Source organism: Telmatherina bonti (assembly GCF_933228915.1).
Source record: "Telmatherina bonti genome assembly, chromosome: 9".
Classification (NCBI taxonomy): Eukaryota; Metazoa; Chordata; class Actinopteri; order Atheriniformes; family Telmatherinidae; genus Telmatherina; species Telmatherina bonti.
The window spans coordinates 33,530,638-33,548,863 of record NC_136627.1 but is presented as its reverse complement, the minus strand read 5'-3'; the positions used below and the strand labels follow the sequence as shown (position 1 = coordinate 33,548,863).

The 18,226-nt window shown below is 45.5% G+C and overlaps 1 protein-coding gene across 1 annotated transcript; it reads right to left on the bottom strand.

Moving 5' to 3' along the window:
* Window positions 1–234: 234 nt before the first annotated feature.
* Window positions 235–16,851, bottom strand: hif1al (hypoxia inducible factor 1 subunit alpha, like). The gene is made up of 15 exons (XM_079246586.1): window positions 16,742–16,851; window positions 7,426–7,616; window positions 7,029–7,198; window positions 6,634–6,718; window positions 6,343–6,458; window positions 5,241–5,425; window positions 5,041–5,147; window positions 4,287–4,434; window positions 3,911–4,176; window positions 3,675–3,820; window positions 3,502–3,594; window positions 3,276–3,427; window positions 2,791–2,902; window positions 1,950–2,070; window positions 235–1,697 (listed from the first exon to the last, which is right to left on the bottom strand). Exons 1-15 carry the CDS (start codon window positions 16,774–16,776, stop codon window positions 1,630–1,632), a joined length of 1,995 nt encoding a protein of 664 aa, XP_079102712.1. The 5' UTR covers window positions 16,777–16,851; the 3' UTR covers window positions 235–1,629.
* Window positions 16,852–18,226: the final 1,375 nt, after the last annotated feature.

Below are 18,226 nucleotides of genomic sequence, written 5' to 3'. Positions count from 1 at the left end.
TCAGCTTCAATCTGTCAACATGCAGAGTAAAATACTGGACGTGCAAAAAGCCGCGACGTAAAAAAAAACCGCTTCTTCCCATTTAACTCCAGATATTTAAACCCGAGCTGTAGGTTTCAGTTAAAACATCTTTCAGGTAAGAAATAAACCAGTTTAATGATCAGACGGCAGCTCCACTGTTGCTTGAACAACTTTATTTCAGTTCAAGAGTACATAGAGAATAAACAGTGAAAATAAAACAGTATTTAACTTTCCCTCTGGATAAAAATCACCTGCGACATTCAGAATCTGTGTGGAGGTAACAGTCGAACCAAGAGGGAGGAAAAACCTCCCGTGAAGGTTTTCCACTGCATGAAGAGAAGGCACAGAGCTCCGACAGCGAGCGCGTGTGACACAAACTGGCAGTTCTGCACTGACTTTTTATTTGTCTGTAACTTTTAACGGTTGGGAGCTTTTAGAGGGTTTCTGTGTAGAAAATAAAACAATCATCCACATCAACGTCACAATATTTCACACTGCAGCGGAAACACGAGTCTACTCTCAGGTCATTAATTTGAGGTATAATTTGTTACAAGTCATAAAATTCAAACTTAAAGAAAAGCTAAAATACTAGTGTTTTAATCACATTTCTACCAGGCATTAACATGCTACTACTTTGTTTAGCTAAAAATGGCTTCAGGATAACAAGTTAGTCATATTTGTAATTAACCATAACAGGACAAATCAACGCACATCAATTCTGCATCTTCTGGTTTTACGTCCCGCTGAGATGCTTCAGTTCTGCTGATGTTTAAAAACCATTTTTTTTATTGATTTCTTTAGTTTATAGGGAGTGTTGGGTAAACCCCGCCCACCTGGCACCTCGGGAAGATCGAAACAAGCGCCAAAGATCTGCAGACAACTGGGGGATTTATAGAGAATAGCAATACAAGGATTTTCATACTTATTAAATCTTTAAAATAAAAAAAAAGCACAAGTGTATAAAAAAATCATAAAAACATGCCACTGAAATAAACGATGCCACAGATTTTCGCATATATATATATATATATATATATAATCTTTTCTTCGTGGTGTGTTTGGAAAGAAGACAGACGGCAGTGAGACTGATTCTGTTTGCTTAGATGTCGATAAAAAACCGTAGAAAACTGTTCATAAACGGCGTGATGCTTGTTCCCGTGCAGGCTGATAGAAACGCTTAAATGTTTTGATTTAGCTGCGCTGAGAAAATGTTTCATATTTAGCCCTTTTCAGAGGCCTGAGGTCTCCTGTTTGCAAGGAGAAGATTAGCACCACCTGCTGAGTGTGTCGGAGGTCACCGACTCTCACACTGAATCACGGACAAAGCGAAGAAAGAGGTGAGCGGACTGCCGCGCCTCACCAGCTCCTTTCACAGTGACGTTGATGAGAAAAGCCAACATTCCAGACCATGCTGGTTCAGCTACGAGCACCAGAGACGGTCCAACCCTGCAGCGGGGCTGCACAGCGTGTGTGTGAGGAGGAAAATCTTTGTGCGTACATGTTTTGTGGTTTAATGGAAATGTGAATTGCTGTGATTGCAGACGGATCTGACGTCGACTTTTGCGCTTTGGGACGCGAAGTCGAGCCGACCCTGGGCCGGGCGGGGCTTCAGGTCATCGGGGAGAGGGGTGGCGAGAGGTCAGCTGGGCGAGGTAGGAATATGTCCGTCATCAGAGCTGCACAAAAAACAGGTGAGACAGGTTTAGAGTTGGACTTCTTACTGCCGGTTTTTAGAAACTTGAATCGTCGTGATGAGAGAAGATTCTGTCTGGAGGGATGAAATGGCCCGGTGTGGCCACTAGAGGGCGACACGTCACCTGACAGTAAGTCAAACCTCAGGACTAAATTACTTTTCTTTATTTTTTCCCTTGTTGTCATTCAGATCAGTTTAAAAAGCCCTGACGGTGCATCCAGACTCATCTCCCTACCTGCAGTGTCACAGAGTCCCTGCGTGCCACCCAGGACTGGGTCTCTGTCCGTGAGCAGCTGACTGTGCACCAGCCTCTGGTCCAGGATCAGATCAGATTGGTCAGTTTCCTCCAGGGAGCCCTGAACACACAGTTTAAATAAAGGTCAGAGGAAGTGAAACTTTAATGCGCGGTCGACACCCTGAACGTGTCAAACATGTCAAATATCTGATCTGTCTCCTTTTTAACGAAGCTGAAATTCTGCTTAAAAAAGAGAAATGAATGCATGAAAGACTCATTTAATCCATGAATCCTGATGATTTTTCCTTCTGTCTGTAAGCACAGCTCCGTAATCGTCACTGAAGTGAAACTTTATCCCTCGTCTGTTTGTCAAAACTCCTTACAAGCACCCGGGTTCAAGTTCTGCATCCATTTCTCTTTAAAAGGAGCTTTTTACTCCTGCCAACAGACTTTTGACCACAGATGTGCCCGTTGGGTTTTTTCCAGCTAAAGCAGTCGCAGTTCTGCTTCAGATCCAGTTCCTGACTGAATGTTAATAAGAAAAAAGGGCCAAGAAGCAGCTGGTCATCCTGATTCAACACGAGAAACGGCCTCCCTGCACGCTGATCCTCCACAGAATTCCACAAAACTCTTTCCAGACGCAGTACGGGATGTTGGACTAAACATTCAACTAGTTTTCAGCTGAATCTGAGAGGAAAAAAAACCCAGGTCAGGATTTGGTCGAGTAGCGGCTCATCAGCCGTTTGGGTTGAAAAGAGACGAGTTACAGACAGAAGACGAACGCTGTGCAGCAGATTTTCACTACGTTTACTGCTCACTTTATAAAACCTCCTCCACTCACCAGCAGTTTATGACTCAGGAGAAACTCCTCTTCAATGCAGGAAGCTTCTTGTTTCTGTTTCTTATCCTGGTTGACGGGCCGAGGCAGCATCTCTCCGTCTGAGTCGTGAGTCCTAAACGAGAGAATCGGCTGTAAAACAAGTTGAACCAGAGTCTGACAATAATGTCCTGAAGGGCGTCCATGAGGAAGGAGACGCTTCTCTGTGGCGCTGCCTTCAGGACGAACGGAGAACTTCTACTTCAGACATCCAACATGTTTGTTTTCCGGGACAGTCTGAGGAAACGTTGCAGAAAATCTCCTGAATCGTGTTTAAAACTGAGTTTCTGTCGAACAGTTTCAGCTTTTGCTTGTTAGTCCTGCTAACAAAACATGACAGCAGCAGCTTTTCTGTCGCATCTGAATTCCCTGAACGTTCATATATTCAGTCTTTAATGAGGGTCACTGTGAACCCGGGACCACCGGACATCGCCGCGCGCCAGCCTCACCTCTTCCTGCTCGCTGCAGAAGCCGGCTTCCCGCTGTCAGACGGCGGGGCGTTGTCGGCCTCTCTGGGCAGAGAGCTGAGGAAGGTGAGCTGGAAGTCGTCGTCCATGGAGATGTACGGCGCCAGCATGTCCAGGTCCATCCCCTCCATGTCCTGAACAGTTAAACATGACATGAGGAGCCGTTTCCGCCGACAGGATTCAGCCTGACGGGTTTTCTGCGTCTCACCTCCAGGGTCTGCTTCTTCATCTGAATGTCGGGACAAAATGCAAAGAACTTCTCCACCTCGCTGGTGTCCATGGCCTCGTCCTCGCAGGCGGTCTGGGACCAAACGAGACGGTGAATCAGACAAACATGCAGCCATTCTTTCAGCCACTCAAACGTTTCAGCTTTGCTGTTACCAGCGGCGGCTCCGGAGAGGAGGCCGGGGTCAGGGTGTTGAAGATGGGAGAGAGGAGCTGTCTCAGCTGTGGGCTGCACAGATCCTGAGGATGCTCCGGGACCAAGTCTGGACCAGCAGGACTGGCAAAGGAGAGCTCAACAGGACCTGACAGTGGGAACAAAAGCAGCTGAACTCTGGAGGATCATGAACACGACACATTTCAGATCGTTTTGGGAGGTAAAATCTCGTTCTCACCTTCAGTCGGGACATTGATGGAGTCTCTGGCCTCTGGAGCCAACTGCAGAACCTCCTCCGGCTTCTCCTTCAGCTTCAGGAAGAGCTGCGCAGAGCCGCTACGATCCACGCCGTCGCTCTGACCGGAAGCGCGCTCGCTGTCAGACTCACAGAGGTCAGAAATCCCAGAATCCTCGGCGAGTCCTGGTGAGAAAGGCTCCGTTTTGGGCAGGTGGACGCAGCGGGTCTGCTCAACGGAGAAAACCACATCCGGCTGCTCCACAGCACTGCAAGACAAGCAAATGTAAAGCTGCTGTTGGCGAGCTGCAGCGGGATCCTCCTGCGCTCAGGTGAGGCGCACGCTGAGACTTGACGGGACTTTCTGCTTATAAAACACCTGAGAATGAAGTTGAGGCAGACGATGGCGTCGGGCTGGGACGTCTTGCTGCTGTAGAGGACGGTGGCTTGAGTTTCTGCCCAGACGAAGCCGCCGCTGTTGGCCAGGAAGCGGTAGTGGCTGGTGTTCACCTGACCTTTGGACAGCACTGCGCAGCATGGACAGACAGACAGAGGACAAAGTTTCTTTTACAGCCCCTTTCCAAAAACTGCTGAAAAAAAAACATTTTCTCCATCTCTGAAAACCACCAAATATGTTATTAAACAAATTATTTCAAGCCTTTAAACATTTAACATTTTTATAAATGGGGGAGAAAAAAAAACTTATTTTTCATGCAGTTTTTGTTGGCTGGAGATTTTATGAAAAGATCATTTAAATGTATAAAAATGAGTAAAAGTGTTGATTTTGATCATTAAATTAATTCTTTATTCCGTGTAAAAACCCGTCATACATGCTAAATAACTTGTTTTATCATGAAAACAGTGACGTCATGAGATCCAGCTGCTCGTTTCAGGAATTACATGTGTGGAAGTTTTAATTTGGACTGAAGTTAAAGTGGAAAATTATTTTTATCTGTGATGTTTTTCAGTTTTTCTGACGACTTTTCCGTCCCTTAATGATCTAAAGCTCTACAAGAGAAACAGTTTTCCTGCGCAGGGTAACAAAACCAAAACGGCGGCGAGGAAATGATCTAAAAGGGTTGAAGGCAAGAACACGGCAGCGAAGCTGGAACTTTACAGAACACACAACTTACACATGTTCATGCTCTTCTTGATGTGATCACAGTCCAGCGCGTGATAAAACTCAAAAGCTGAGCGTCCAACCAGATCCTGCGGTTCATACCCGACCAGCTCCGTAACCCTGGAGACAGAAAATTTACCAGGATGATTGAAACTACGAAGACAGATTCAGATTTTCGTCCTCCTTCCCTCAGACCGGAGCTTCTGCTCTCACCTGCCCTCGCAGTGTGTGAAGCGCAGGTCCATGCTGTGGCGGGTGAGGAAGGTGCAGGTGTCCAGAGGGAACTCCACGCTGGACGGGTGAGGGATTGGCTCACACAGCAGCGTCATCACTCTGGCTGCAGCAGGCGTGGCCAAGGCGCCGCCAAACGGACGGATGTGACCTGTGCAGTGAAGCACCTGCAGGGGGAGAGAGGACAACGTCTGTCATGATGTGGATGATGGAGAATCTAAAGTGCTGCAGGCAGACGTCCTTCTGCCTGTCGAAGCTGCGACGCAACGGCTCCCTCTGGTGTCCGAACAGTCGATGCCGGGACACTGAGAAACGTTACAACTTCAGGAGAAGACGACCTGCTTCTCAGACCTGAAGCAGCGAGGAGACGCGTTCGCACGTCTCCAGACGGTCATGTTTGCAGAGACACGGCAGTCTGAAGCTCAAAAAATCTGTTCAGAGACAACAATGCAGGGGTAGCTCTGGTCAAAATGCAGCGCATGTCTGTGCACGTGACACGAGTCCAGGAACGTCCTGGATGGATGAGGAAGGGCTTGTGAGATGGTGAAACGTTTGACCGGAGTCTAAAGAATCACACATGCTTCCTTCACGTGCTCGCCCAGGAACTGTAAACATGTTTACACTTTGATTCAACGAATATTGGAGTTTAGAAAATGTGTGTGTGTGTGTGTGTGTGTGTGTGTGTGTACGGCAGATCCGACGCTTCGCAGATCGCCTGCATGTGAGTGTGTAAAGTGTGTAAGAGGACATAGTGAAGTGTTTGCATAGCGAGGTGTGATGAGACACTGGACGTCTTCCAGAGATAGTTCTCATATTGCTTTCAAGATGGACTTCAGTCACGTGTGTGTGTGTGTGTGTGTGTGTGTGTGTGTGTGTGTGTGTGTGTGTGTGTGTGTGTGTGTGTGTGTGTGTAACTATTTATGAGCACTAATTTTAGTTCTACTCGAGACTTTTCAGCCGCTCGCCACTAAAGCTGTGAGGTGCTACGTTGTCATGGTGACAGCCGGACATCTAAAAGACAGAGCTCTGCACTGATTGGTCCGACTGCGGCGTCAGGATGAGCTCTCCGCGTGTGACACGGTACCTTCCAGGTGGCAGACTTGATGTTGACGGAGCGCCCCCTGCTGGTCAGGGTGCTCTTCATGCGCAGGAAGAAGTTCCTCTCGCTCAGCTGCTCCATCTGAGATTTCTTACTCAGACCTGAAAACAAATAAAGTTTCGTCAACGTTTCTGCTTCTCGTTTCTAAACAAGGAGATGAAATGTGGTTTATGGTTTGTCTCCAAATGAAGCTCGTTCTCCTGCGGTAAAAGATTAGTTTGGTGTGTTTGGGAGAACGTCTGGATTGGTGCTGCGGTGACGGACAGCGAGTCTGACCTGGCCGAGGAGAAAGCAGGTCTCTCAGCTCCTCCTGATCGCAGGGATGAACAAAGTCGTAGATGCTCTGACCCAGCAGCTCCAGCTGTGGACAGAAAGACACTCCAGTCAAACCACCACTTCATCCGCAGCATTTCCGTCTCCGGTGCAGACTCTGGGTATCAGACGATCTGAACTAAATCCAGGTAAAACAGGCAGAGTTGCTCTGACTGACACTCGGCAGCAGAACGCCATCTTGCCTTAAGGCGCTTCCCGTGACCGTACTGTGTTGTCATGAGGAACCGGGGGGGTCAAACGGACCCCAGAATAGGTTTAAGCGAAGTTTTCTTTACTACGATCGTCTTACAGAACATCTGTCACAGAGGAAGAGGAGTTCCAGGAGGAAGACGACGTACCTGCGTGATGCCAATGTGCTTGTTGATGTTTTCCGTCAGGTAGATCATGTCCCCCTCCTCCGTCATCACCATGATGAAGCCAGCCAGCGCCTGAGGATAGAAACTGTCCATTGGATCTTCATCCTCCTCTTCTCCCTCCTCCTCCTCTTTCTTCCCTTCTTTTTCATCTCCTGTTGGAAGAACATAATCACGCGTCATTACCTGCAGACGGGAGTGTTTCCTCCTGAAAGACCCAGGAGGAGAAGAAACCTTCCTCCATAAAGCTTCAAACAAACAAACTCGCATCGTTTGCACGACTTGAAGCTCAGTACCGACACATCCATCAGGTTTGGAAAAAGTCATTTCTATCTGATTGTTTTTACGCCACGCTGCCGTCTGGCCGCAGCTCTCTCCTCACCGGGCTGCAGCAGCTGCTGCATCCGCAGGAAGCTGAGGGTCACCCTCATGATGCCCGCTTTGTCCAGGTGGGTGCAGACTCTACGTGGGAGCGGCAGGGTCCGAGCGAGCTCGTAGAACACCTCCGTCTCCTGGCTGCGCCGGCATCTGGCTGCATCCCGGGAGCGCAGCTTTCTCTGCTCCGAACTGGTCCTGCAGGACGAGGAAGAGGAGGAGGAAGATGGCATCAGTTATGGGTGAGAAGAGGAAGAAACGAGGGAGGAAAATAAGAGGGAAACTAATCAAACATGAAAAGTTCTGGACATGGTTTTCTGGAGGAACTGCATCTTAAATCAGCATCAAATGCAGATTTGAAGCTGATTTTAGTGGATTCCAGTTTGCAGTCAGACAGGAAGTCGCCTCCACGTCCAGAGTTTAACCAAACGGACTCCTCCGTGGTGTTTACAGCTCTGAATGGCACCGACAAACCGCGGCGTTGGTTTGAACACCAGGAGGACCAAAAGGGGAGATTGCAAACTGTGATAAAACCACTGAGTGTGTCCTTCAGTCTTCTGGGCTTTAACCCCCCCCCCCCCCGTGAGGCGCACCCATGGCGTCTTTAAGCGGCTGAAAATGTCCGCAGACTTCAGCTCTGGAAACATTCCTGAACATTTCTGCAGAGCTGAGGACAAAACAGGGAAAAATGTTCCAAAGTGCAGAGAACAGAATGTTTCTTATTTCAGCTGCTGGGAAACTTCCAGATCTTCCCTCCCCTCCCCCCCCAGTCCGCCATCCTCGGCTCCAACCTGGATCAACACATGGCAACGCAGCAGCGGGGGATCGCAGCGCTCATTCATACACATTTAAACTGTTTGGAAATCACATCAGATTAGACACACGAGGCGTCTGAAAGCTACTCACCAGCTTCTGCTGCCATCAGAACCAGTAAAGATAAAAGTTCAACAAAACCTATCAAAGTGTCCATGTCAGAGGACTCAGGCCGATTCAGCACGCCGCAAAACAACCTGGAACCAGAAACTGTTTGAAAAATGCACAAGAAGAAGAACTTTCAGTCCAGAGCAACACAGAACATGAAGTCAGAGTGTGTCCTCTTCACACAGCAGTAAATCTTTCCTCCTGCAGGATGTTACGTAATGAAACAAGCCAAAGAATTCACCGTGACCCGGCGAAACATGAGCGAACTGCTGCAGGAACCGTCAGCAGGGGCGCACGGCGCGATGGGGATCAAACAATCTGAATGAACCAAAGTCTGATTCGATCGTCCACTTCTCCAACAGATATCATACAAAACCCTCCTGGATGTGTCTGCACGACTAAACTCTGGACCACAACGTCCTCCGCCGACAGAAAGCTCATCAGAACGGTCTGGCTGACGGACAACAGGCTGGGTTTTACACATGATGCTAGACCTGGACTGAAGATCAGTCCTCTGCAGAGCCTGGACCTCAACATGCAACCTGTGAGGGATCGTTAGGACAGAAGAAGACACATCCAGAAGTCTGGAGAACTATTCCAGAGACCGCATGAAGAAATGAGGAGGAAAGGTGTCTAAGAGGCTTCAGAACAAGTTGACAAAAGCTGCTCACAGCAAATATTCACATTCAAGCTCTGAAGTTTTGTTCAGGACATTTGTCTTCATAATATCTGCAGGTTTCGATAAAACTGCAGGTACTTTTTTTTCCTGGTAAGACAGAGACACGAGGGACAGAGAAACACCGTTTATCTGCTGGTTGCCACCAAAACATTCGATGCTTCTGTCTTATTAGAAACTAAGTCAACAATAAACTCGCTTTTCCTCCTCATCACATATTCAGCTGTACAAACAACCAATGGTGTGTTCTGCAGGAAACAGAGCGCCGTTTTACCTCCATCTTTGCAATTAGTGTCAGCAGCGTTACCATGGAAACAGAGCAAAAGTTTGCCTGGGGGATGGGTGGCTTAGCAGAGAATAATATGTGTTGCTCTAATCTGACAGCCGTTTTTAGTCCAGTCTAACAGGATGAACCTGAAGCATGCTGGGAAAGAGACACTTTGTCCTAAACATCTTCAGCCACAACAAGCAGGCTGTCCTCCGGCAGGACGCTGCGGCTTCCTGACGGGTTAAAATGATGAAACTGACACTTCTGCAAGCTGCTTTTACTGAAACTTTCTCATGAAGAGGACGAAGAGGAGGACCGTTTCCAGACAAACTTAAACCACTGGGCCGAGTTGGGACCACCATCCTGTTAGTCACTCGCTGCTGGACTGGACTGTCAGATGTAAGACCCGAGAACAGACCCAAAGTTAACAAACACCAGAACAGCCTTACAGTCTTTGTTTCGAGTCAACCAAATTTATAAAATAAAAGCGTGAGAAAGTAAATCTGTTTTCATGATAAAATGTTAAACATCAAGAAATTCCATAGAAAGACGGACTGGAAACACTGTGGTGGATCTTCCAGACCTGTAGGAGGCGCACTGTCACTGAAACATCCCAAACCTGGAAATGTTCCCGAAACTTCTTCAGCTTCTCAACACGGACGTTCAACGTGGACAAAATGATTAAAAAGCCAAACAAAACGTCCATCGTTTGCATCCCACCTCGTCTCCGTGTGGACATGGCATCAGTGTTTCAGGCTGCACCGAGACAAAACCAGTTTGTTTTAAAAATGTTGTCCATGAAGGTGTGTGTCCACACAAAACGAACCAGAGAAGAAGACGTGGAGCCGCCACAGAAACTCGTGCAGGTGACTAGGAGGGTCTGTGGGTGGGGGTTTGAGGGGGAGTCAGGCCATGAGGTTATTGGCTCACATAGATACGGGAATAAAAGGGTGGCGTTCTCACATTTCATTCACGTTAAATGTATGAAAATGGACATTTCCAGGATCCTAAAATACTGATCCATGTGGCCAAATGTCTGAATGATTTAAAATAAAATTAGTTTAAACCTAAACTCTGGGTGGGTCTGAGTATTTCACTTTAAAACGTATATATGATGTTCTATGTGAAGATTGATCAGACAGAAGCAGGACTTCCAATGAAAACATCAAGCTGGGTTTATCTTTGCTTTTAGAGTCAGAAATATATTTTTCATTCAGATTCCTGCTTCTCCAAAGAGCTGGCTGCAGTCTGAAGTTCTTTCTAAAAGCTGCAGGAGGATTTGAGCAGCTTCAGTCGGCCCCAACACGCATCCTTCTCTCTCTCTCTCTCTCTCACACTCACACTCACACTCACACTCACACACACACACACACACACACACACTCACACACACACACACTCACACACACACACACACACACGACAAACACACACACGACAAACACAAGAAAAACATCTTTCTGTTCAGGCAGTGGAAAAACACCAGTAGCTTTTCTAACTTGTGACATGGTGGGCAGCCTGCAGCCGCCCCACTCCTCCTCCTCCTCCTCCTCCTCCTCTCTAGCACAAACACACAGATCTGTAACAGCATCACCGCTGAGCTTCCAGAGGAGGGGGGGGGGGGGGGTCCTGACGAACCCACTGAACTCCGCAGGCTCATATAGCTCACAAACACACATGACGAGGAGAAACCACTCCCACCACCAAGAGAAAAATCCAAACAAACCCGAGACCTGCTTTATGTTGCATGTATGAGGCAAACCTGTCCATGTTGGACACAAACAGTCATCTCAGTGCTGAAGAGGTTAAAAAAATGTCATTTCAGAGCATCTTCTACATTTTTATATCAACTAATATCCTGATGAATCTGGGAAACATTTCAGACCAGCACCATTTTGACCTTCAGGGAAAGCCGGCTGACATGTTGTTAATCTGGGATGAAGTGTCATTCCCAGGAGATTTGCACTTACATTTCTTAAAGTGCCGTTTCATATATAAAGTCTCTGATAAAGATTATAATCAATGCTATTTTTGCTCACATATGTAAAAAAAAATAAAAAAATTGTGCCACATGGTTTATTCATGGACTGGTTCGTGTCACGCCCCTGATGATGTCATCTCCTCTGCTGGGGTGCAAATGTTTCAGCATTTTATTTTATTTATTATTTCACTTAAGAATAATTTCATGATGGTTTCAGTCCTGAATGAACGATAGTTGTGGTGGTTGAGGAAACAAACTGATCAATGAAAGCAATCAGTCATTAATCATTAAATTCTAAACAAGGATCCATCACACTGATCTATAGTGCCAACTTAAGTAATAATTAGAAAGAAAAAAACAAGCTTGACTGATGCTGGTCTGTTGTTTTACTGCCAACAGTGCACAAAAACCGGCAGCACGTCAACCGGACGGCAATAGATTCAATTCAATTTAACTTTATTTGTATAGCGCCAGTTCACAACAATGTTTTCACACTTTACGTACACAAAACAACATCATTTCACATCACCAATTCATACATATCCTATAACAGAAACCAAATGATTGCATCGAGTCATGACTTCGATCCAATCCCCCATCCTGAGCTGCACGTGGCGACAGTGGGAAGGAAAAAACTCGTAATGCGGTCTGTCCATTTAACTTCAACAGTCAGTGTCTCTGTGAGTCAGAATATGTGCAGTTCTTTCAGTGCTAGAAGGGTCCTTCTTGCTTTTGGTTTTTCACATTTTGTAATGAGTTGATATATAATTTCAGTTCTGCAAGAAAGACATTAAAGTAAGGTTTGTATCTGTTGCATTTGTCAACGTGGTATTTTCCAATTATTATCAGTTGAATAATGATATCTTTTGATCATTCATTCAATGTTACATACAGTCCAGCATCAAAAACATTTAACTGAAAATTGATACCGATCTTAATACATATATATTGTTCCATCTCTGACCAGAATCGTTTGATATGAACACAGTGAAAAAAAGATGAATAATAGTTTCCTTGTCCAAGTGGCAGATAACACAAGTTTCATTAATATTGTTTTTTAATAGTTTTTAAGTATTTCTTTGACAGGATAAATTTGAAGCAAAATCCTACAGGATACCTCTTTCATCTTATTATTGATACAGTAAGGCAAATCCAATCAAAGACACTTTATTTATCCCCGAGGGGAAATTCAAGGTTCAACTATGAATTATTTTGTTAGCTTTCCTCCAATTAATCTCACCCATAGTAGAATACCAGGAAAGTACTGCCGTCCTTGAATAACAAAGAACGCGGACGAGGTGTCAGACGTCAGAAGTTTGTTTTCTTTCTGTACTGTGGCTTTAAACAACATCAAAACCACTCTAAACACACAGTAAACGTTTAAACATGGCGCTGCTGCCGCTTTGTTTCAGTGCCGAGTCGCACAGGAAGCGACGACTCTTTCGACCAATCAGAGAATAGCAGAATATCACGCTCCGCCCATCTGGGCGGGATCGCTACCTGGAACCCCTACGCTGGAAAAGTTTTACTCCCAGTTGAATATATGGGGATGAAAAAAAAAAAGAAGAAATAGGCCGGCGTGTGGGGAAAAGCCTCCAAGCTCGGCGCAGGAAGCAGAATTCCAGCACCGACTTCCGAGCTAAATGGAGCGCACAATGTCGGTCACAGATACTGCATGTGGCCTTCACGTGCGCTGCTGCAGTCACGTGGATCAGGGTGTGAGTTTGTTTAAAGAGCTAGAGGAGGACTGCAGCTGCAGGTCTCCGCCTCTTTCACTCTTCTTCATAAAGTCTGACAGCCTTCGCTGGCATGTGAACCCGGCAACCTGCTGACCTACATGTTCGCTGGATCACGTGAGCTGGCAGCGCTCAGAGGACGAATACCTGGGACTCCCTGCAGGCCTGGCAGAGCCGCGGAAGTCTCAGAGGAAGGAAGGGAAATGTATCCCAGAGCCATAATAAACCATCCGGTTTGCTGTGATCTGGAGGGGAGGAATGTTCAGAGTTTCTGTATTCAAACAGCAGCACATGCTGTTCCAGCCCCGAGCCGGGACACTCCCACACCACAGATCTGCACCGTGGCAGCTTGTGTCCACGGCTAACCCACCTGAAACCTCGCAGAATATGTCAGGTGGGAATCAGAGAAGTCACATGGTGACACACAGCCAGCCCCACTTCCAGTTCCTTCTAGAGAAGAAAGCTCGAGAAGGAACTTTTTTTTTTAATAAACAGACTTTGTGCTGAAAGATTTGGGAACATTGAAGATCATGAGACATGTTTTCTGTGCAAAAAGTAAACAAGAACCTTTCAACACAGTCGGATTTGAGATTTGGTCTCACTGCTTTTCTTTTAACAGAAACTTTTAATAAAAAAAAAAAAAAACTCCTCATCTTGCAGTTTGTTTTTATTTCCACTTCAACTGGTCATTTATTTTCTTTTTTACTTTTTTTTTTTTAAATCAACAAAACCATAACTCCAGAAATAAAGAATAGATAAATAGAAGCGCTTCAACTCTCTGCGTCACAGTTTAACTCAGTACGACATGTACTCAGGACAGGAAATTCTGACGTGTTTGCAAAAAAAAAAGAAAAGAAAAAAAGGCAGCAGCGTAAACAAACTGCAGCTTCTTGCACAACCTCAGAAGTGTTTTCAGAGCGTAACATCTGGCTTAGAAATGCAGATATGATCAACGTACACACATACGCCTACATGCTGACACACCCACACTTACGACCAAACTCAGACTTTATTTTGTCTCATTTGTGGCGTCTGAAGTTAAACCGAAAAGCCTTTCATGAAGTCGTCACGTGAAAGATTCAAAGGTCGATCAAACTCGCAGAGCAAGTCCAAACATCAGGAACGCGCAGTTCTGTCAAACCTTTAGCGGGGGCGAGGAATGTGTTTTTGCTGTCTGCCTTTCAAAGTGCAGGTCAGGGCCCCTCCCAGGGGTCATGCAATGAATTCACGGGGTCGAGAGACGACAGAGGCAGAAACACAAGAAAAACATGTCAACAACACAGATTCTTTTATTACGCTCCGAGGCCTCCTGTGGATTTCTAGGCATTTCTGGCCTTCTAAAAACAATCCAAAGCATGAATCTGAAACAAACTCGTGGAAGTTTATCCGACTAAAATGCAAAGATGGAACCAAAAGTGCGGGCAGGTGGACTTTACTCAGTTTGTTAATGAAATGTTCCATTTGTTTAGGTTCCCGTGGTTGTTCCTGAAAGACCTGATCACCTGCAGGACCGTGTCAGCGATAACTCCAGTCAGGAGCCTTACGACACGCTGCAGCAGGTCGCTGACCAAAGCACAAGGACTTACATAGGCACCAAGACTGAGTAGACTTAGACACTCGCTGGCTTAAGCAGATAAAATCTTTACCCTGCAGAGCTTTACAAGCGTTGAAAGCATTAATGAACCTGTTGTCATCGACGCTGCAACTACTTTTTATGGTAAATGGCTGCTATTAAAATACACCATAAAGCAATCGCATCAGTTGCCGTTTTTTATTTGAATTCAGGAAATATTTCAAGAGATGAGAGCATTTCCTAGTAAACAGCTGTGGATGTCCACCGCAGCTGTTGATTTCTAACTCAAGGTTTGATTCCAGTCAAGACTCATGACAACAATCATAGCCTCCACTGTATGGTAAAATGACCTCACATGACACGATTAATCCTTTCTTCCTTTAAAGACGTATTATGTAACTTTTTAACTTATAACTCCACGTCCCGGACTTGTTCGATGACACAGTGACATCTAGCATGTGCATTTCCAGAGCCGCTGCTGTCCAGCAGCGTCGTGAGGCTGAGAAACCAACACTAAACAACGTTTACACCCAGGACGGCTGGCTGAACACACAACATCTCTGATTCAGCAAAGAAACACAAGAGGATAAAAAGAGAGAAAAAGAAAAAACAAGAGTCATCGTAAGATCATCTTTTGCTGGCTGGAGAGAGCTAACAGGTCAGGTAGGATGGAGAATAAATGCTGGATTAGCCATCGATGCGGGTTGCGAGACGTCGTCTTCTGAAGAAAAGTGTCAAAAAGCGGACTCTTGCCAGTTTACCGAAGATCTACATTTAATGGTCTTATTTTCTACCTGTAGACAGAAACTATGACAAACCATGAAACTACGTTTACACAGCGGGTCTCAATGCTCAAACACAATGTTTTTTGTGTGTTCAGAAAGTAATTAGAACACTTTTCCCTGCAGTATGAACAGACTCAATACATCTGTAAACTATTAAATCAAACAAGTATTTTAAAGATGTGAACATACACACAAACACACACACTGCAGCATGCAACACACACCACTAGAGGTCCTTCCAATCTGCACAGTGGACCTTTAATGAAAGACGACCCAACCATGAGCAGAAGCTTTAAAAGATTCACAGCACATCACCACCTTGTTAGAAATCCTGCAAAGTGTTACAAATGCAGGAAATGTCTTCAAATCTGCATCAAAATGGAGTCACAGCCTGCAAAGGTTTGTGAGGCCAAAAACAGGAAAAGACCTTGTAAGCACCAGAGTTCACCAACTCTTACACACAGACACACTCTCACATGACAACAAGTAGAAATCCGCCAGCTGGGAGGAGTTTCACAGAACACAATGTCCTCAGTCAAAGAGCAAACTGTGGCCACTATCTCTTATTACTCAATAAAACTGTTTATTTGTGTCTGTGCTTTGCAATAATTACACAAAAAAGAAAGAAGTGTGTATTTGTGTGTGTGTGTGTGTGTGTGTGTGTGTGTGTGTGTGTGTGTGTGTGTGTGCACGTGAGTGTGTGACCTATGCAGGAGAATAAATCTGATGTAATCTGTGGATGTTGGTAAACAAGAGGTGGAGAATTTACTTATAACTGAACATATTAAACACAATATTTCTGTAATTAAAACCAGGCAGGCAAGGGGTTACGTAATAACTAATCACCCAGTGCAGAAACAAACCACAGCAGGCTGTTTTCAGGACCTCCTGACACACTTCTGTGTCCCTAAACTGCGTGTCATCTCTCAGGGAAAAGCCAAAACGACAGTAAAGCAACATGAAGTCTGCAGACATGAATGTAGCATGAGATAAAATCACAACATGAAATGTGTGTCATCCTGGATTCCTGCAGGAAACCCCCATTTAAGACTGAAAGATGGCGCCTGAGACAACAATACACAGCTCACTAAACTGCAAAACTCACCAAGAATCCCACAAATTAAACATTAATTAATTAAAGATAAATTAGCTGCTTATTTGTAGGATATAAAGTGCATTTAACATGGGTTTGCATTTAAAGCCCCGCTGGAGGAGGAAACAAACATTTGTTTTCAGTTCTTTCCAATCTGTGTCAAACAGCAGATCTGCAGCAACACGACGGGTCCTCGCGACCTGCTTCGTGGCTTCGCACACGCGCGCGTGCCGTAAAAGTTGCACATATTCCAGCTTTTTAAGTCACGCATGTTGGGACAGAAGTCTTACCGTCTGACCCCCGCAGATTCATCGTCGTTGTCCATGTTTAAACAGAACGCCAAGCAGCGACACTGCCTTTTATTATTGTTGATCCTAACGCAAACCCCGCATAAATACACGCCACGCCGAGGCGCGAGCTAGCAGCTGTTAGCACCAACTGCTTCCGGTTATTCTGTCAAAATAAAGTCAAAGTCAGACACAACGTGTTGTGACCTGCAGGAGACATTTAGAAAGATTAACCAGAATTTAGAGTTAATAAGGAGTACATTATTAATTTTATTAGTTTGTCTTGTTCTATTTGTCTATTTTTATTTTAAAAGAATAATATTTTTAAAGTATTTAGTCAAAGTAACACTTCATTCCTCAATGACTTTGGCAATACTATTGTCTTCTGTAGTAATTCCTTCTTTTCAGAACAATCATTCATTCATTCATTCATTTTCCAAACCACTTAATCCAATTCAGAGTCGCAGGGAGCTGGAGCCTATCCCAGCTGGCTTTGGGCGAAAGGCAGGGTACACCCTGGACAGCTTGCCAGTCCACCGCAGGGCCACAGAACAATCAGTATTGTTTACTATGATATTTTTTTATGAGTTTTACTCCTATTCAGTTTGTCAGATTATGTTACTGTGGTTTTGTTACTTTATTTAGTTGCTGTGTTTTACTTTGTTCTAAATGTGAAGCACAATCCTCCGCAGGGTGGCCAGGCTCTCCCTTCGAGATAGAGTGAGGAGCTCGGTCATCCGGGAGGGGCTCAGAGTAGAGCCGCTGCTCCTCCGCATCAAGAGGAACCAGTTGAGGTGGCTAGGACATCTGGTTAGGATGCCTCCTGGATGCCTCCCTGGAGGTGTTCCAGGCACGTCCCTCTGGGAGGAGACCCCGGGGAAGACCCAGGACACGCTGGAGGGATTATATCTCTTGGCTGGCCTGGGAACACCTCGGGATCCTCCCCGCAGAGTTGGCAAATGTGGCTGGGGAGAGGGAAGTCTGGGCTTCCTTGCTGCCCCTGCGACCCGACCCTGGATAAGCAGCAGAAAATAGATGGATGAATGAAGCACAATCAGTTTTTTGTTTCTTCTGAATCCATTCAGAAATGTTTGTTTTAATAATAACATGAGTTGAATATCCAGTTAATAAACTCTCATTTGTGTCATAAATAAGTGAAGATATGGGTTAGATTGGGGACAGTAGTGGCATCAGATAGCAGACTTCTTTTACTTTGAAACTTCTACCAGTTTCCGATTTTACTGACAGTTTTTGGCTTGACGTTCTAAGTGACATTAATGACATCACAGCCGCCATACATCGACGTCGCTCCGTTTACGTCCTGAGCTGAATGCAGGTCAGTGGGTTCAGTGTGATGTATACGATGAGTTCTGCATCCCTCGATATAAACAAATGGACCAAAAGGGAACCGAACCGGATTCAGTTCGAGGAGGAAATAAAAAATATTTCTGAAAAAGGCCAATTCCAACCAATCTGAGAGACACAGCG